The 20,495-nt window shown below is 40.7% G+C and overlaps 1 protein-coding gene and 1 pseudogene across 2 annotated transcripts; both read right to left on the bottom strand.

Moving 5' to 3' along the window:
* Nucleotides 1-428: 428 nt before the first annotated feature.
* On the bottom strand, nt 429-14,043 carry MCTS1 (MCTS1 re-initiation and release factor). Of its 2 annotated transcripts, none has more exons than XM_032330078.1 (7): nt 13,843-14,043; nt 12,500-12,652; nt 11,858-11,955; nt 6,612-6,745; nt 4,203-4,270; nt 2,674-2,963; nt 429-1,271 (listed from the first exon to the last, which is right to left on the bottom strand). In XM_032330078.1, exons 1-6 carry the CDS (start codon nt 13,851-13,853, stop codon nt 2,882-2,884), a joined length of 546 nt encoding a protein of 181 aa, XP_032185969.1. In that variant the 5' UTR covers nt 13,854-14,043; the 3' UTR covers nt 429-1,271; nt 2,674-2,881. The 2 variants fall into 2 exon arrangements, with proteins under 2 accessions (XP_032185969.1, XP_032185968.1); XM_032330077.1 differs by lacking the exon at nt 13,843-14,043 and adding an exon at nt 13,224-13,770.
* Nucleotides 14,044-18,979: 4,936 nt separating this feature from the next.
* Nucleotides 18,980-20,147, bottom strand: LOC116583405 (annotated as a pseudogene).
* Between the last annotated feature and the right edge of the window lie 348 nt (nt 20,148-20,495).

Genomic DNA, 20,495 nt, shown 5'->3' with positions numbered 1-20,495 from the left:
GCCTGAGAGAAAACAGGCTCTCCCTGTATTCCTACTCTCAGGAATGTGGGTAGACTAGGTTCCCTTTAAGAGTAAGACCTCAAGAGGCTGAGATGCTAGTTTAACCTCTTTGAATTGGCTTTTCTGCATGACCTCATGTTGAGAAACTGACCAGGCTCCCATGTAGAGTGACACCCCCTGACTAACACCATGACCTGAGGCCTCAGACCCAGGGGGAAGAAGAAAACATATATATTTAGTCCACATCACCAAGGCAACAGAGTCACTGTACCTCAGCATAGTAGGAAAAACAAGCACAGATGATGATGTTAAATATTTTTAAAGTGTTCCCTACACCCACTGTTAACAGTGGTGAGAAATAAGGATAAATTATTTCAGAAACCAGGCAATTAAAGGTTTTCATTTCTCTAATATGTGTGTGCTTTGTGTTTTTTTATTGCTAACACTCCAGAGGCAATCTTGGTCAATTAACATGAACTTAGCACCAAAAACATAAGTTCAATGTTTGATTTTGACATCAATGACTCAGATATTCTCTTTTTAAGAATGTAAGGTGCTACAGGCCTCGAATAGGGTGCATCATCCCTCAAGTGGAGAGACATCTGAATTTGAAACCAGTAAGTCAGCATAAAATGAGACTGTTGAAGAAACCCACCCTGAAAGATGATTTATAAACTATTTACACTTTTATCCATGAGGAATAAATAGTAAAATATAAAAATATACTCAGTTGTGGATATTATAACTGTCATGATGAAGGAAAATATTCTACATAGAACTTAAAAAGGATATAGGAAGTAAAATATCAGGATTCCTCCACAGGCTAGGAAAGAAAGATTGTGGCAGACATAAGCATTCTAATTAATGATGAAGTAGGAAAAATTCTCTAAGCCTTATGCCAGCCCAGATGAAATATTCCCCCAAATTTCAACCTTCCTTTACTCTTATCCATGTACGTCAAGAAACTTCTTGTTAAAAAAAAAAAAAAAGAAAACTTCTTGTTTACTAATTGTGTACCCTAAGCAGACGTACCGCTATAAACTAACACATTTACATTTTAATGTGGGAGTCCTCAAGTCCTACAAGTTTCATTAGTGGGAAAGTTTCTCAGTCTGAGGGTCAGAGCCCAGATCAATAACCTTCATCTATGTTGTATCTTGGGGGCAAGCTGCAACAGCCAAACGGCCTCTTTTTACTAACCTCCCTCACCTTTCTCACCAACTTCTAACTGTAACACGGGTCACCACAGTCTTGTAAATGTCTGTATCCATCTGAAAAATAAAATCATATGTCATATATTGGTAAACAACCAAATTAAAATGACTGAGACACTAGAACAGCAAGGTTATTGAGAAATACCCACTGTCATTATGTACATTCCCATTTAATTCTCATTTAATTCCCAAAACAGTTTACTGTTCTTATTGAAATAGGTCCATGGCCTTCATAGAACACTTATGATATGAGATACATGTTCTCTGGGGCATACAGAGGGGATGCAAATCTGAAAGCTCTGAGCATCTGTGTAGTATGAGTTTCCCCAGCTTTGGGACAGGGCACTAAATAAATCCAACCTGAATCTCATCAAGCCTATCTGTTTATGGGTTACACAGGGGGGCATAAAAACAAATTAAACTACTTTATAGTGATACAACTAACAAAATCCAGAATGCAGGAGAAAACTCTGTAAGACAAAACAACCAGATTTCTTCAATCATTAATTTAAAGGGGAAAAGACAAAGGGAGAATTTCTAACTTAAGAGACTTAAACAAATAACCACCAAATGCAATATATGGACCTTGTCTAGGACCAATTTCAAGCAAACAAATGGTTAAAAAAATAAAGAGGCAATCAAGTTCACTTGTCACATATTTGAACCAGATATTTGATCATATTAAGAAACAGTTAAATTTTTTTTCGGGGCGCCTGGGTGGCTCAGTGGGTTAAGCCGCTGCCTTCGGCTCAGGTCATGATCTCAGGGTGCTGGGATCGAGTCCCGCATCGGGCTCTCTGCTCGGCGGGGAGCCTGCTTCCCTCTGTCTCTCTCTGCCTGCCTCTCCATCTACTTGTGATTTCTCTCTGTCAAATAAATAAATAAATAAAATCTTTAAAAAAAAAAAAAAGAAACAGTTAAATTTTTGAGATGTGATAACGATAGTTTAGGTGTGATGATAGTTTTTTTACACTTGACCTTAGCCAAAAGGCCGAGAAGCGATGATGATAGTTTTTTTTAAAACCACTTATCTTGTAAAGATACATATTAAAGTTTGGATAAAATTATGTATCTGGGATTTGCTTCAAAATAATTGGGGAGTGGAGTGGGAAAGAGTAATGAGATACAGATGAAGTAAGATTTGCCATGAATTGAAGCTGGGTGATGGATACAGAAAAGGTTCATTATCCTATTCCCCACCTACTTTCATATATTCTGGAATTTTCCATCATGAAAAGTTGAAAAACAACAAGAAAACAAACAAAAAACACACAAAAGAGAAAGGGCATTTCTAAGGAGTAATGGGAGAAAATTTCCAGTCTATCTTCCAGCCCCATTAAGTAGGCAGAGTCTCTGGGGGTCAGCCATATACTATCAAGTTCATTTACCAAGTCCTGCCCTTCATTTTACATCATTAGTCTAAGAAAGGACATCAAGTTGTCTGAGTTTGATTACTTACCAGATACTTCTTAATGTCCAGGTTTACTACCCAATTTTAACTTGACTTTAAGAAAAATTAAAATAATTTTTGAAGCTAACAGAATTTTAGCATCTGTTGAATTTATTCAGCATAACCACAGAGGTATTGTCTTCATGCTGTCACACACAGACACAAACACAGATACAACACAATATCCGTATTTAGCCAAGTGCATTCCTTCTGAGGCTCATTTATATGTCTTCATATGCCACAGCCCATCATTTAAATAATGGATATTTTCAATGCCAATTCCTTTGTTGACTTTCTCACTGTAGAAGGAAAAAAGCATATAAACATATTGTTATGAATTTTTATAGGCTTACTTATGGTAAATATAATTCAAAATGAATTGCTATTTTGCAATTATTGAGCCACATGTAGGGAATTTACTTATATTACATTAACATTATTGACTACATTAAACTACATTACTCTGCTGCAGTTCCTGTCTTAAAGTGATTCCAGTGATCTAACTAGTTGGTCTATAGAAACAAAGTAATGATGTCACCATACCAGGAGAACATCAAAGTGTTACACTTAACCGTGAAACAAAATTAATAGAAATAATTTGGTCATCAAATGAGTTCCAAAGTTTTTCAGTATACTGACTATATTTTGGTAATATATCTTTAATATTTCCTTAATATTCTATACTACCAGGTCAAAAGAGAAGATAAACACTGTGTAGTACTGAACTATGTCACTGGTTTAAAAATTAACTGTGGGGCGACTGGATGGCTCAGTCAGTTAAGTGGCAGACTCTTGATTTTGGCTCAGGTAATGATCTCAGGGTCCTGGGACTGAGCCCCACGTCGGGCTCGGTGCTCAGCGGGAAGTCTGCTCAAGGATTCTCTCTCTCCCTCTCTCTGTCCCTCCCCTTGCTCCTTCTCTCTTCCTCTCTCTCTCTCTCAAAATAAATAAATAAATATATATTTTAAAATTAAAAAATAAAAGAAACTAATAGCAAAACATCTTTCCTCCCACCCAATTTAAACCATACTAAATAAGATGTTCCTAAAATACCACATACATACATACATACATACATATAGAACAGCTGTGCTGGCACACAGTTCTTATCTGAGTGCTTAAGAAAGAATGCAATCCGGGAGAGAAAATAGGTTTCAGGGACGCCTGGGTGGCTCAGTAGGTTAAAGCCTCTGCCTTCGGCTCAGGTCATGATCTCAGGGTCCTAGGATCAAGCCCCGCATCGGGCTCTCTGCTCAGCAGGGAGCCTGCCTCCCCCCGCCCCGCCACCAACTCTCTGCCTGCCTCTCTGCTTACATGTGCTTTCTGTCTATTAAATGAATAAATAAAATCTTTAAAAAAAAAAGAAAGTGGGTTTCAATGGCTTCTTAAGTGTTAGGAAAAATCACAAATGAGGCTTCTGTGCTTAAATATTTGTAAGATGTGGTATGAATGAGAGCAAATTTAACCTGTAATTCTGATGCTTCCTGAGTAGGCTACCCATATCTCAAAAGCTTAGGGGAGACTAACATGAGACTTACATATCTTCTGCAGACATCTTCATGACTCCAACACACAGAGCATGCTGTTTTCCTTCTGCCATGATTGCCTGAAAACACACAGCTAAGAAAACTATTTATCTATCAAAATGCCTTAGAGAGGGGGTGTCAAACAATGATCACATTACTGGTAAAAGTCACTTTGAACCCATCTTGTATCCTCACCCGGACCACCAACACTCCTTGAGGACAGACACCTAGCAGAGTCTGTAGGCTCATGGTAAATATTCAATAAACGATGAATGAATCTAATTATCATTCTTGGTTGTTAAGTTAAATGCTAATACTATAACTCAATGCCAACAAAACCAAAATTAAGTCATGCAAAAAAGAAGATAAAATTTCTTGCATGTAAGTATTAAAAACTGTGAAATAAATATGAATTTTTCTAATGTAATCACTGAATGATGGTTTTATTTAATAGACACATTAAAATAATTATTATATCTCCAATCTATCTTTAAGAATTCAGTGTTTCAACCTTTCTAGAACAACCAAAATGTTCTTGGTTATCATTTGAAGCCTTTAGAATGTTAAACATGGTGTGGCGCATGGGTGGCTCGGTCAGTTAAGTGTCTGCCTTCAGCTCAGGTCATGATCCTGGTTGTCCTGAGATCAAGCCCCACAGGGAGCTCTCTGCTCAGTGCAGAATCTGCTTCTCCCTCTCCCTCTGCCTCTACCCCCGCCTGTGCCCTCTCACGCATGCTATCTCTCTCTCTCAAATAAAATCTTTTAAAAAACATAAAATGTTAAACACTGCAGTACATATTCTACAAGGTAAACGTTCAAGGGTACACAGTATCTCTCTGTACTAGTTTTGTAACTAAAAGTCTAAAATTATTTCAAAATAAAAATTGCTTAAAAAGCAAAGGCTTTCTAAATTTTCCATTTAAGGGAAACTCCAGAACTACTAATCTATGACACTTAGAAAAATCATAAACATAAAAAAAAAACCCTGTCCTCACAGAATACTATTCTCCATTTTCTCCACCTCACTTTCAGTTCATACATTCATTCGACGTTCCAAAAATATTTGAGCACCTATTATGTGACCAGTATCTATGTCAATATAAGCTGTTCCTAAGATATAAACATACACTTTATATTACCCCTTAAATATAACTGCCACAACAGAGGATACTATCCTTTCGAGTACAGGACACACTCTTAAACCCACTTCAACAGCCTTCCCACTCCACAGTGATTTCCCTATTCCTACCAAGTATTCTCTCAACCTGAAACAAATGGCCACTTTATCTATGACAAGATATCCTCCTGTCCAGATAGTTGACAAAAACCCAGTTAATCAGGGTATCTCGGTGGCTCAGTTGGTTAAGCCACTGCCTTCGGCTCGGGTCATGATTTCAGGGTCCTGGGATCGAGTCCCGCATCAGGCTCTCTGCTCAGGAGGGAGCCTGCTTCCCTCTCTCTCTCTCTCTCTCTCTGCCTGCCTCTCTACCTACTTGTGATCTCTCCCTGTCAAATAAATAAATAAAATCTTTTTTTAAAAAACCAGTTAATCTAGAATATAGCTAACCACCGCTGTAGAAATGAAAATAATGCACAATTATTCAACCATATCATTGAGTTTTAAGGACTACCTGAAACTTAAACATTTCTTTTTGAGGAAGTATGTTCTGAGGCCTAGCCAACTTAAAAATGAACTTTAAAATGAAAGTTGGGAATTGTCCATATTTCCCACTACCCACTTCTAACACCCTACCTGATACTTAAGCTCTTTTCCCTCTTGAGTGCTTTTACTGCAGTGCACATGGATAAGCCACCAGTAAAAGTAGCAAGCCGATGTCCGAAGAAGTGATCTAGTCATATCATACATATCCTCTCCATTAATAATCAAGTTTTATTATTATTTTCTTTAAAGATTTTATTTATTTGAGAGAGAAAGAGCAAGTGAGCAAGAGAGAAAACACAAGCCATGTTGCGGGGGCGGAGGGCAGGGTGGGGGAGGGGGAAGCAGAGAGAGAAGCAGACTCCCCGCAGAGCAGGGCCCCCCCCCCCATTTAGGGCTTGATCCTGGGATCGTGACCTGAGCCAAAGGCAGATGCTTAACCAACCAAGCCACCCAGGTGCCCCCATAATCAAATTTTATACTGTGTCCTGAGTCTGATAACACTGGGCCATAACTGGGCTGCAATGCAGCTGGAACTCTTTTATTACTTGTTTCCATTTAACTTCTAAGATGGGACATAATTTAGTCTCAAGAAAAGATATTATTTCCCACATCTTGAAATGTAACCAGAAAGGAATGAGATAACAGTAACAGTAACCTCCAAAAAGTACACCTAATCTTCTCTGGAACAAAAGATCTTTCAGTAATGACAAAAATACTGTGAATACATTTTTTCAGCAGTTACAGCCTGGGAAGGATACAACAATTGTATCTACTACAGCAGGGTAAAGTTTAGCTCCAGGAGAAGTTAAGCCTGGACACATGATATTTGCTCCACTGAGTACAAATTTGATGGCTCCTTTATCAACTTGCTGGTGTGGCAGGATAAAAGGATCTAGAAGAAAAGAAACACAGTACATAAATTAATGAGGCTAATGACTGAATAGAAAAAGGCAAAGGACATGAACAAATATTTCCCCAAATTACAGTATTTTGACAGATGCAAAATAAAACTAAAGCACCTCCTTTACTTAGCAAGTTGGTAAATATTTTTTAAAGATTTAATTTCTTTCTCAGAGAGAGAGGCTGAGCACAAGCAGGGGGAGCAGCAGGCAGAGGGAGAAGCAGACTACCTGCTGAGCAAGGAGCCCGATGTGTAACTTCGAATGTAGGACCCTGGGATCATGACCTAAGCCAAAGGCAGCCACTTAACCGACTGAGCCACCCAGGTGTCCCCATATTGGTAAATATTTTTAACAAAAGTAATCCCCAGTGCTAGCAAGAGTGTGGGAAAACTAGCATTCTTATACATTGCTAGAAGGCTTGTAATTGGGTACAATCTTTCTTTAGGACTACTTGGCAACATGTATCAACAGCCTTGAAAAGGTTCAAACTCTTTGACTCAGTAATTCTATTTCTAAGACTTTATCCTAAGAAAAAATTAGAGAGGGCCACCTGGGTGGCTCAGTCATTAAGCATCTGCCTTCGGCTCGGGTCATGATCCCAGGGTCCTGGGATCAAGGCCCACGTTGGGCTCCCTGCTCAGCGGGAAGCCTGCTTCTCCCTCTCCCACTTCTCCTGCTGTGTTCCCTGTCTTGTCTCTCTCTGTCAAACAAATAAATAAAATCTTTTTTAAAAATTAGAGATACATGGGGCACGTGGGTGGCTCAGTGGGTTAAGGCCTCTGCCTTCGGCTCAGGTCGTGATCCCAGGGTCCTGGGATCGAGCCCCGCATTGGGCTCTCTGCTTGGCAGGGAGCCTGCTTCCTCCTCTCTCTCTGCCTGCCTCTCTGTCTACTTGTGACCTCTGTCTGTCAAATAAATAAATAAAATCTTTAAAAAAAAATAAAATAAATAAAAAAATAAAATAAAAATTAGAGATACATAATATACTTAGGTAGAAGTATATTCATTGCAGTACTACTCTTTATAATAGAAATAAATTGGAATCAACCTAAATGTCCAACAATAAAGAGATAAATGACTTAAGTATAACATACATAAAACAGAACCATATTTTTAGAGACTATGTAATACTCAGGTAAATGTTCATACTAATGTTAAAAGAAAAAAAAACAATAATTTAAAAAAACACCAGGGACGCCTGGGTGGCTCAGGTGTTAAGCATCTGCCTTCGGCTCAGGTCATGATCCCAAGGTGCTGGGATCGAGCCCCACATCGGGTCCCTGCTCAGCAGAGAGCCTGCTTCTCCCTCTCCCTCTGCCTGCTGCTCTGCCTACTTGTGCTCTCTCTCTCTCTGTCAAATAAATAAAATCTTTAAAAAAAAAACAGCCACTAAAGAGATCAGTGGGTGGTGGGGGTTGAGGGGAAGGAGCAAGGGACAAAGAGGTGGAGAAAAGGATTTTTAGGGCAGTGAAACTGTTTTATGATACTATGATAGTACATAGTGATACTGTAACAGTGGATACATAACTTTATGCATTTGACAAAACCACAGGATGTACAATGCAAAGAATGAACCCTAATATAAACTATGGCCTTTGGTTAATAATAATGTAAGAACATTGGTTCATCAATAGTAACAAATGCAGTACATCAATATAAGATGTTAATAACAAGGGAAGGAGGGTAGGAAGTACATGGGAACTCTGTACTTTCTGCTCTATTTTTCTATAAACCTGCAACTGTCCTAAAAAAAAAAAACTCTATTAATTAAAAACTATTTAACAGAGTGCACAACTTCAAAAGGAAAAAAATACATACGTTTATACATACACCCAACATAGCAAATAGAGGTACCTGGGTGGCTCAGTCAGTTATCCTTCTGCCTTCAACTCAGGTCATGACCCCAGTGTCCTGGGATCAAGCCCTGCATTGGGCTCTCTGCTCAGTGGAGAGTCTGCTTCTCCCTCTGCCCCTCCCCCTGCTTGTTTTCCCTCTCTCTCAAATAAATTTTTAAAAAAAGAAATACACTGATATACTAGCTATGGTTATCTCTAGGTCATGGAAATACAGATGATTTCATTTCTCTATTTTCCAACTCTCTATGAACATGAATTCCTTTTGTAATCTCAAAAAACTTATTTTTATGTGTGTATGTGTGTCTACTAATAGTTCACAATCTAAGAAGTTAAGGCTTCCTGAAGGATTCAAAACTTTTTAGACCTCTCGGGGTTTTCTGGAAATAATAACAACTGGTAAAATTTATTCACTTTTTAAAAAATACTTTATTCATTTAACAGAGAGAGAGAGATCACAAGTAGGCAGAGAGAAAGGCGGTGGGGGGGGGAGGCTCCCTGCTGAGCAGAGAGCCCATATTCGGGGCTCGATCCCAGGACCCTGGGATCATGACCTGAGCTGAAGGCAGAGGCTTAACCCACTGAACCACTCAGGTGCCCCTCAAATTTATTCACTTTAATGCCCTACCACTAGCCCTCCTACTAGTTAGAGAACAAGTAAGTCTTCTTCCAACCAAGACCATATATTAAACATGGATTCAAATTTAAACATCTTATTTAAAAAAGGAACCTGAATGAACGCATTTATACATAATTTGCTTTCCAGTTCTCCATCCTCATTAGTACCTGCCCTTTAATAATATGATGATGATGATCCTGATCATGGTAAGGACAATAATACACAGTAGTAGTGGACGGTTTTTGCACAATTACTATATCACTACAGCAGCTATCTTATATTAAGCCATTACTGTGTTCCAAGCACTGTGTTAGATGAATTATATGCACAGTCTCATTTAATGCTCACAACCCTGGGAGATAATACCATATATCCTTTTTCTTGAAGATTTTATTTATCTGAGAGAGAGAGAGGGAGAATGCAAATACACAGAGGGGAGGAGGAGGAGGAGAAAGAAAGGGAGAGGATTCCAAGGAGACTCAGCGCTGAATGTGGAGGCTGATGCAGGGATAATATATCCATTTTAAAGATAAGGCAATAGGGATGTCTGGGTGGCTCAGTGGGTTAAGTGTCTGCTGTTGGCTCAGGTTGTGATCTCAGGGTCCTGGGATCTAGTCCCAAGCTCCTTGCTCCTCGGGGAACCTGCTTCTTCCTCTGCCTGCTGCTACGCCCTGCTTGAGCACTTTCTCTCTCTCTCATCTTCTGACAAATAAATAAATAAAATCTTTTAAAAAATAAGGATAAGGCAATAAAGCTTAAGCAAGTTAAGTGACTTGACCTGTTTAAGTGGCTTGGCAAAAATGACATGTGCTGGGAATTGAACCTGGTGTTCCTAACTCCAAGTATGCTTTTAACCACCATATTACTGTGCTTCTTGCAAATCAATAACTTTAGGATGTCCTAAAAGGTTGGTTCCTAGCAAAATATCATTAAATAGGGACATTTCTCTCTTCCAACTTATTATGCAAAGTCTTAGCATAGAGGAAAACCGTAAGAATAGTTCAATGAACACTTGGACACCATCCACGTAGATTGAAAAACTCTTCATTAACCCTTTGCTCTACTTGCTCTCTCTCTTTTTATTTCTACACACATATTTTGTCCTCCATCATTTGAAATTTCAGACATAATGCTTTACCATAAGTACATATCACCTAAAAATAAAGTCATTCTCTTAAATAACCACAATATGATCATACCTAAAAATTTAACATTAGTTGTATAATATCATCTTTAGCCAAACCATGTTCAAATTTTGCCCCAAGAGTCTAAGAAAGTGTTTTATTTCTTTTGAGGCAGGGGAGGAGGGCTTGAATTTTGTTTTTCAAACCAGGACCCCATCTAGATTCATGCAAGACATTTGAGCATCTTGTCTTTGTTCTCTTTTAGTTAAAAAGGAATTAATGTCATCAAAATGTCCTAATGTCACCAACATATTTTCATTTTAAACTTTTCCCATTGCACCAGGACTCAGTTTCTCTCCATTGTACTTTTTTAATCTGAAGAAATCAATACTTAATCAAATAACTGTAAATAATCCTTCCTAATCTGTAAGTAATCTTCCTAAATGATAAAATGCTTCACCTCTTTTAAGACTCGCCTCACCGCCCCAGACCTCCATTCTACCAGGTAATTCAAAACTGATCTCGTCTTACCAAAAACCAAACTCATGAAGTTACCACCACCATCTCTAGAGCCCTCCAGTTGCTCCCTTCCTTTCTGCCTCTTGGCTGGAATGCCAGAAATATACTGGTTTGAAAAGCAGAAATTTTGACTTCACAGTTAAAAACCTCTTGCGCATGAGGATTGTATCTCCTTTGGATTTTCTTTTGTAATGCACTCAGTCTAATAATAATGTAGGTATGTAAGAAACATTATTTCATAACACCTGAGCTTGGCACTCAACTAACAGTAACTGGGACTCCCACAATTAGTCAATCCTTTCCTTTATACAGAGTTATTTCTACAAGGCAAATCTACATACAAATTTAAAAGAAGGAAGTGCTCATAGCACTTATCACCGTTTGTGAATATTTATGTATTTATCGAATGGATACATGTATACATGTGTACGTGTATATATATGTAATTATCTAATTGTTACCTATTCTTCCAACAAGACTGTTAGCTTCATAGGGACAGGAACAATGTCTGCCTTTGATTCCTGTCATATTCTCAAGTAGCTAGTTCAGAGCCTGACACATGGTAAGTTCAATAAATATTTGCTCAATGAATGAATGTTCTTTCTTGGCCTTTCTGGAATGCCTAATAAGAAAATTTGCATTTTTTAAGATTTACTAAAAGATGGGGATTCATTTTAGTTTTATATCCCTTATCACCTAGTATTAATAAGTTAACTTCCAGAAATCACTTCCAACTTTCCATGTCCCCAAATACATATTTTCTTTTTTTTTTTAAAAAGATTTTATTTACTTATTTGACAGACAGAGATCACAAGTAGGCAGAAAGGCAGGCAGAGAGAGGGGCGGGGGGGAGGCTCCCTGCTGAACAGACAGCCCGATGCAGGGCTCGATCCCAGGACCCTGGGACCATGACCTGAGCTGAAGGCAGAGGCTTTAAGCCACTGAGCCACCCGCTGCCCCAAATGCATATTTTCTAACAAGACTTACATTTGTGAAGTAACCTTAGGGTTGGATAAAAAGGCCCTTCTCTTTGTCTAAAAAATAGTAATTCTCCATTTACTGTAAGGATTTCTATATGTTCATGGCTGTAAGACAAATGTCACAAAGTACCAAGTTAGATATCTTCTTTCTAAAATGATTATGTCAAACATCCTTTAGATAACAAAAAATATGAAACATACATCTACAAAGATACAGTAACCTCTTTTATATTTCATTAAATATCCAGGAAAAAAAATCACCATTTAAATTGTTTCACCTACCATAACAGTCCAGTAGAGGAATAAAAAAAAATACGACCTACTACAATTTCATTTCACATCTTATTATCTTAATTTCATCATTAGGTAATTCAATAAAACAAATATCTACAGTACAAACTGAAATAAATTCAAGTCTGAATAAAAACACTTAACTCTAATAAAACAATCAGTACACAAAGCTACATTTTTCAGGAACAAAGAGAAACACTTGAAAATACAAATACTGATGTTTTAGTTTTTCTATTTATCTACTTCTATAATTAATCTACCAATGGTTAATGTGAAAATAATTCCATTTATTATGAGTGCAATCTAATCATACAATATTCAGCTACTCTGAGCTTTATATATAGAAAAACAGACTTACCATCGCACTATTTTGACAGGATCTTTCTTAGGCATGATTTGATTAAGCCATGGTTCAATACCTGGAAATTGTTCTATCAACTGGTTCTTAATACCCTTTATAACTGAGGTTTTCAACTGGATGCAGTTGGACACATTTTCTTTTTCATCAAATCTGTCAAATGATTTTTGCAAGAAAAAGGCATTTTCAAGCAGACATATCAAAATAGCTAAAGGTATTGTTTTCATTAGTCATCTATTCCCAAGTAAGTATTTTAGATGTCTAAAATAACTATGAAATAAATTGTTTTTAAAAATATCATTTCCCTTTAATTCTGTCCAGCGCAAAACCAGTGTCTTAATACAATATTAAACTGTCATGTATACGCAATGGAGGGGGGCGGTGGGGGTGGGGGGGAGGATAGGAGGCATATTTCACATCCTAATCTGTAATCAGTTACACAAATGCCTTTCCTGGAAAACCCTTCTCAATTCTACCCAGGAAGAAACAGATCCCCACCTATAACAAAACCTGTGTGAAAAAACAAAAGTAAAACAAAACAAAACAAAAACCTCTCAGGCGCTGCAACACAAAAGACCAACCCAAATATAACACAGAAAACTGGCCCCTGCTAGGCTATGCAATCTGCTGATGTTTTGCTTTGTTTTGTTTTGTTAAGTGATGATGAGGATCATTTCTAAGATCCCTATTTATTTTTGTTCAAAATGTCATGCACAAAACCCACCTTCCTTTGCCCATGTTCCCCCTTTGCTTTTTATGTCTACCAAGTCTGGAAGAAAAACCCACTAGGTAGGTTCCCAAAGAATTTTTGTCTTCCTTACACTGAACTGCCTATGGGGCAATCACGCTATTTTCAAGACAAGGTTAATCTGGCAGCTAGGCAATAGACATGACAGGCCGCTTGCTTCCTGTCACCCAGACTCCTTCACGCCCAAGACCCAGGAAGTCAAGCCTTCCCCCATTCAGTTCATAACTAATAAACATATGGCAGTGAGTGCAGGGCTCTCCTCTGAGCTAAAGAGGATATACCCTTAAATCACAGTGCAAGGATGTGATTGGTAGAACCTAGGAACAGGGATAGGATTGGGAGAGGGGGCAAAAGAGAAAGAGGGCTAAGGAAAAAGAAAATGAGGGTGGGGGGATCAAAACTCGATTGAAGATTAGGGATGGAAAGGTTACAGTGTTGCAAGTTGCGAGTGAGAGCCTAGTACTACAAAAACCTTAGGGAATAAGGATGGCAGGGGTGGGGGAGAGAGAAAGAGGTTCTTTGCTCTCGCCCTCTTCCCCACCCCCACCCCCACCCCCTTTGTGAGCAGCCGATGGAGTCCACAGCATGTCCTTACTTCTTGAACATGATCCAAGGTGAAGGGGGCGACGATAGGGAAGGGCCCGGAATGGGAAAAGAGAATTGAAATAGCAAGGGTCCGGCAGATCCTCGTTACACGAGGAAGGCCGGCACTGACAGTCTGAGCTGTTGTCGTTATCCGGAAAGGGAGACAGCCAGCCGCACTTTACGGTTCTCAATGAAATTTGACTACTTCCGCTCCTCTGAACACGTCGGCGCTTTTGCCGGCCCTTTTTGGGCTACAGATTACCCTCCAGCGAGGAGCGCTGGAAGGGCGGGGCTACAGAAGGAAGAAGAGATAGAGCAATCACTCTAGCTGCAGGAAGAGGAGAATGAAGGGGGTGGAGTAATCGATCAAGGCAGCATTTATGGCAGTTGCGTCAGTTACGGGCTCCTCAAAGGGCCAAGATTATTCTGTGTTTGGTTGCCACCTGCTTAGCCACCTAGGCAATTTTTCAGTGGGAACGTTTTTGTTCCAAGAGACACTCGAACGGATCGGTGCTTACCAAACACCGTGAACCCAGGAAAACCTCATGGCATCTTGTTAATGTATTCGTGGGCTTGACCACGTTTCGCAAGCAATAATACAGGATGTCCAGTTAACTTTGAATTTCAGATAAACAATGAATGTATATTTTTCAGTATGTCTACACCTCATGCAATATTTGGGACATACTTATATTTTTAAAATTTCCTTGTTATCTGAATGTAATTAGGCGTCTGGTATTTTAATCTGACAATCACATTCACCGGCCACAGTGAGGTGCCCCCATAGAATTATTCACTAGGTTGCTGTCCCCTGACTCAACATACCTACAAGCTGGGCTATAACTCAAGGAAGCTAATTTCCCTGACGATAGAATGGCCTCTAGGCAAGCTATACAAGACTTATCTGACCGAAGAGGTAACAGTCAAAGAAACACGTTTTATTAGTTAATTTTAAAAAGAGCGAATCCAAAGTTTTGATCAGCAAAGAAACCATAGAAAAAATACAAAACCTAACTAAACAGGCACCATCCAGGCAGTTGAGTGGATGAGCACTCATCTGTAAAACAAATACACCAGTCTCTCCGGAGAGCAAATACTCTATATTGGGGAGATGGGTGTTTGGAGCAATCATAATAAACGCTATTATGTATTTGAATTGTACAACAAACTCACCTTGCCTTGATTCTATGGTAGGGACACTCTTCTTCTTCTTCTTTTTTTTTTTTTTAAAGATTTTATTTATTTGAGAGAGAGAGAGAGAGAGATCACAAGTAGGCAGAGAGGCAGGCGGAGAGAGAGAGGAGAGGAAGCAGGCTCCCTGCGGAGCAGAGAGCCCGACGCGGGGCTTGATCCCAGGACTCCAGTGACCTGAGCCGGAGGCAGAGGCTTTAACCCACTGAGACACCCAGGCGCCCCTGGTAGGGACACTCTTCTGATTATAATTTGGTTTCCCATAAAGATCTCCCTGACAAGAATTTGCCATTTTTAAAAAAATTCTATTTATTTATCCGAGAGAGAGAGAGAAAGAGTGAGAGAAAATGAGCCGGGGAGGCGCAGAGGGAGAAGTAGACTCCCATCTGAGCAGGGAACCTGAGGAAAGGCTCCACCCCAGGACCCTGAGATCATGACCTGAGCCAAAGGCAGGTGCTTTACTGCTGAGCCACCCAAGTGCCCCGAATTTGCCATTTTTAATTCAAATCCTCATGAACAATTGTTTGTCTTTGTAAATTAATAAATTGCCATTCTGGTTTATACCTGTCTCTTATGAATGTCCTTAGTGTGAGTCTACATCCGCTCTGTAACATTTAGAATATTGAATTTATGAACATACAAAACTGAAGCCCAGACCCCGAGCTGTGGTTGGTGGTGCTACACTGTCAGGCTTCTTGCCAAACAGCTTTCCTCTCCTGGCACATCACCCTGGGAGCCTGCCATGTAACAATAAATACATTATAACAACAATAAACAGTTATTAAGTAGCTTGAGATGAATGGAAAAAAGAACCCATTGAATCTATACATGTTAATAGCATAGTAGTAACTATATATTCCACTAGTAAATAAAATTTAACTTGATAGACCCCAGAGTTAAGAATACCTAGATGGACTTTCTAATTTCTACTTACTTTTAAGAAAAGTAATAATTCAAAAGTCAAATATTTGCAGCGCTAGAAATAATAACTGACTTTTAATTCTACAAAATCATGCATACTCTATCCAAATTATGACAATCTCATATGCATGAGACTAGATATATAGCAAGATGTACATACATGTTTTAATCTAATTTCATACACTCTGATGATCATAGAAACTGAATCTGAATTATGACAAATGCCAAGTTAGGTCATCAGTATTAATGAGGTATTTAGTTTTGTATGTGTGCATGAATACCTTCATTCATAACCCACCTACACAAATACATAAGCAGGATCCAATTTTCACTGCAATGTGTTTCTGGTTTTATGTTGTAAATGGTATCATCCTAAAGTGGATTTTTTCCCAAGGTTAATTGGGGCTTTGCTTCTGACAAAGGACTCATCTTCAAGTAAATCATTGCTATAACAAACTATATATCATAAAAGAAGAAATACCCCAAACTAAACCTCTTCAAAACTTAAAATAATGAAAAAAAATTAAAATAGTGGTGGCACCTGGATGGTACAGTTGGTTGAGCAACAGACTCTTGGTTTGCACCCAGGTCCTGATCTCCAGGTCATGGGATTAAGCCCCACATTGGGCATGGAGTCTTTTTTTTTTTTTTTTTCAGTGTTCCAAGATTCATTGTTTATGCACTACACCCAGCGCTCCATGCAATACGTGCCCTTCTTTTATTTTTTTTTAAATTTTTATTTATTTTTTAAATTTCTTTTCAGTGTTCCAGAATTCATTATTTATGCACCACACCCAGCGCTGGGCATGGAGTCTTCTTGAGGATTCTCTCTCCCTCTGCCCCTCTCACTCATGCGCTCCCTCTCTCGATCTCTCTCTCTCTCAAATAAATAAATACATCTTTTAAAAATTTAAAATAATGGAGTGCCTCGGTGGCTCAGCTGGTTGAGCATCTGCCTTTGGCTCAGGTCGTGATCCCAGGGTCCTGGGATCCAGCCCAGTGTGGGGCTCCCTGCTCAGCAGGGAACATGCTTCCCCCTCTCCTACTTGCCCTCCCCCGACTTGTGCTCTCTCTCTCTCTCTCTCTCAAATAGATAAATGAAATCTTTAAAAAAATTCAAATAATGAACTTCATTTATTCATGCAATAAGTAGTTATGAAGGACCTTTCTGTTTTAAACATACATGCTCTCTGTACTATAACTTGTGCATAAATATTCTGTGCAACCTAGAAGGTTCTTCAGTGCACATGCAGCATGGAACACAGAAAACCCAAGTCTATCATATATTTTACTAAAATATATAACCTAGCTATAAGAAACATTAAATGTTCAACAATGGTATTTGCTTCCTTAAACTTTTGAAAGGATATTTTAGGGTCATCTTGACACAAGGCTCTAATATGCTGCCCAGGGAAATTTGCTTTAGAAAGACTGCCTTTTCTTCTCCATAAGCTTCCTTGAGCAATAAGTGTGGCACCAAAACCCTTTAGCACCCAGTAAAGAGAGGTTTCTTTAGGAGCTAGGCCACAGCTCTGAACACTGGAGGAACCGCTTTCACTGCAAGAAAGAATTGGGCCACTGCCAGACCCCTGCTGGGCCTCACATCTCTCAGAATCTACAGCCTGTGATGTCTTACATTAAGGTCAATTCTCCCACAAATTGCCTCTCAGCCTTACACCTTAGAGCCCTCTGCAGCCTGGCTTTCTATCCCCACAAGGGCAAGGCATACCTAAGAATCACACCACTACCCCCACCACCAATCCCTCTGCAGAGCATAGGTGAGAAAATGCTCTGGGCCGGCCATTGCCTGAATCTTTCCATATGGAGCAATATAAAGAGCACCAACAAAACAGCAGCTCCTGCCTCCGGTGCCAAATACAGCTAAATTTGGGGAGAGCTCAAAGCTTCCCATGTATCTGAGGACTGTAAGGACTAACCACCCTGCCAAACTTGGGACAAGTTGAACTCACTCACCATGCTCATTCACATCCTTGTTTTTCTCTTTCACAGCCCAGTATGCAAGCGCCCAGTTCAACTTATTTGCTATGTGACCTTGGGCAAGTGACTTGAATTCTGTGCCTGTTTTCTCATCTATACAAGAAAGGCTCTACTTTATGAGGGTGCTACAAGGATTAAATGAGTTAATGCATGCAAAGCATTGTTACATTTTTTTTTTTAAGTAAGCTCTACCACCAGTGTGTTTCTTGAACTCATGACCCTGAGATCAAGGGTCCCATGTTCTACCAACTAAGCCAGCCAGGTGTCCCTATTATTGTCACTACTAAATTACCGTATTGTTATTGTTTTCCCAATATCCCTCTGGACTTCTTCTCCCCCCACCTGACCTGTCATTTCTACCTTAACTTCCAAGTGCTTCTGCTGTGGCTTCTAGAACACCACTCTATGATTAACAAACTCTCCTACCATCCTCCAACTCATCCCTGAATATTCATGGCTTTCCCGTGAGAATGGAGCTTCCCTTGCAGATCTTTCAAGTGAAAGTGATTTATACCAATACATGCATATACTACCCAGTCAGGAGGTGAGGTGGGCATCCTCTTCCAGCCCCATAACAACTTCCAGATAATTCTTCCTTCACCCTCAGGTGAAAAACCCCAATTCTTCCTTTAAGTTTCATACCATTTGGTTACACCTCAACACCTTTACTCATTCACTGAAGATCCTGGCATCCGGCTCACAGCCTGTCCAGTCCCCACTCCACCCCCATAAAGCATTGTTTACAAAAAGAAAAATAAAACCCTCCACGATATATTTCACCCATAAAGTGAAAAAAGCAAAAGTAAAACTGCATGCATTTGTATGGTCCTACCTATGTTCTTTAAAAGCACATCTGTACGATATATATGTAAATACACCAAAAAATTTCTGGAAGAATACACATAAAACTATCACTAGTTATTAAAGTACTGGCAATGGCAGGGAGCTGGGGCCAAATGCCCTGGTCTCAGGCTTTGGGAACTCTTTGAGTTCCCCAAAGTTAGGGGTTCAGAGGGAACAGGGGTTAACCGAGACAGAGGAAGCAGCGGCAGGTTATGATTTCCCCTTCCCCCGTGGTTCATTCACAGCCCACCTGGCCCCTCAGCCAGGCCCTGGGAAGGGGGACAGGCGGTGGCACGGCTTCTTTGGGGCCAGGACAGGGGAGAGACTCGCCCTCCCAGCGCCTGGGTCTGGGGCCCAGCCAGAAGGGCCGGGCTGGTCCTGGAGAACGGGTGAGCTGCCTCCCTCCATCTCGGCAGCTCCAGGGCTGAGGGGGGCCACGGCCTGGGAGCTCGGAGGCTGTGGCAGCTGAGCGGGGCAAGACGGTGTGGGCATACTTCAGGAAAGCCTCTTCCCCGTGAGGACGCTAATGGCCAGGAACATAAGCTCATTTTCCTGGACAAAGCGGGAGGCCTCCAGGAAAGTAAGCTTGCACTCAGGGTCCAGGTTTTTTTTGAAGCCACAGAGATGGGCCACGATGTGGGGACTAGCCAACGTGCCGGCGTCCGCTGGCCAAGCGGCCAGCGAGTTGTACCAGGCACCCATGCAGGGCTCCAGCCACCCGTCGGCAGCAACTCCATGTCACTGACCCAGAGGGCCCGCGGCCGGCTGTGGCCCAAATCCGGAGTGTCACAGTCTCCCCACCCACGTTGACCACCCGGGGGCCAAACTCCTGGCCGGCTGTGTGCTCGGAGCCCTGTTTGAACTTATTCTCAATGAACTGATGAAGCAGACCTGATTTGTCAGTTCCCGCACTGCCAATCACCAGGAATTTGAAGGGGAGGTTGGAAGTCGCACAATAGGGTACCGTGGCCCAGCCTGCCCCCGAGGGCATCCGCTCCACTCCAGCTGCCGCCCTGATGCCTTCCTACTGCCAGGCCAGCGCCACCACTTCATCTAGGGGATTTTTCTATGTGGGATCATAGATGAGAGACAGATAGATGTGCTTCGATGCCTTTGATGGCTATAGAGCATTCCATTGTATGTGCGTACCATAATTTAACTAGTCTCCTTCTGATTGTCACCTACAAGAGGACTGAAGGGTAGAATGGAGCCATAGAACTCCCAGCCTCCTCCACCTTCCACTGGCTTCCCATCATCAGAGGTCAGGGTCCTATGCTCTAACACTTGTCTTAATCTCAAAAGTCCTCAACTCAACTATACCAACAAGAGGTCACTGAGGACCCCATACACAACCCTGCCCCTGGCAGAAATTAAGAAAAAACTCATACACTGGGACTAACCCCTCCTAGAGGTTTTCATTCACCGTAACAGCAGTCAAGAGAGGGCCTAGAGTGGGGCAAATTTCAAGCCTCCCCAAACTTCCTCACCTCTATCTACAAGAATCCAGACATGCAGTGCTCCCTACAACCTCATCATTCCTACCTACCTTGAGTCCACCAGGGACTGCTTTGATTAGAGCATCCATCTCCAGGGGCGCCTGGGTGGCTCAGTGGGTTAAAGCCTCTGCCTTCGGCTCAGGTCATGATCCCAGGGTCCTGGGATTGAGCGTCAGGTCGGGCTTTCTTCTCAGCGGGGAGCCTGCTTCCTCCT

This window comes from Mustela erminea, chromosome X, assembly GCF_009829155.1.
Source record: "Mustela erminea isolate mMusErm1 chromosome X, mMusErm1.Pri, whole genome shotgun sequence".
In the NCBI taxonomy this organism is placed as follows: domain Eukaryota; kingdom Metazoa; phylum Chordata; class Mammalia; order Carnivora; family Mustelidae; genus Mustela; species Mustela erminea.
The sequence above is the reverse complement of the archived record's forward strand: the minus strand, read 5'-3'. Positions and strand labels throughout refer to the sequence as shown.

Coding starts and splice junctions, on each gene's coding strand:
- MCTS1 (XM_032330077.1), bottom strand. Junction 11,956..12,499: donor CCTGTCAAAATAGTGCGATG/GTAAGTCTGTTT, acceptor TTTGTCTTACAG/CCATGAACATATAGAAATCC. Junction 6,746..11,857: donor CCTAAGGTTACTTCACAAAT/GTAAGTCTTGTT, acceptor CTTTTCTTCTAG/ATCCTTTTATCCTGCCACAC.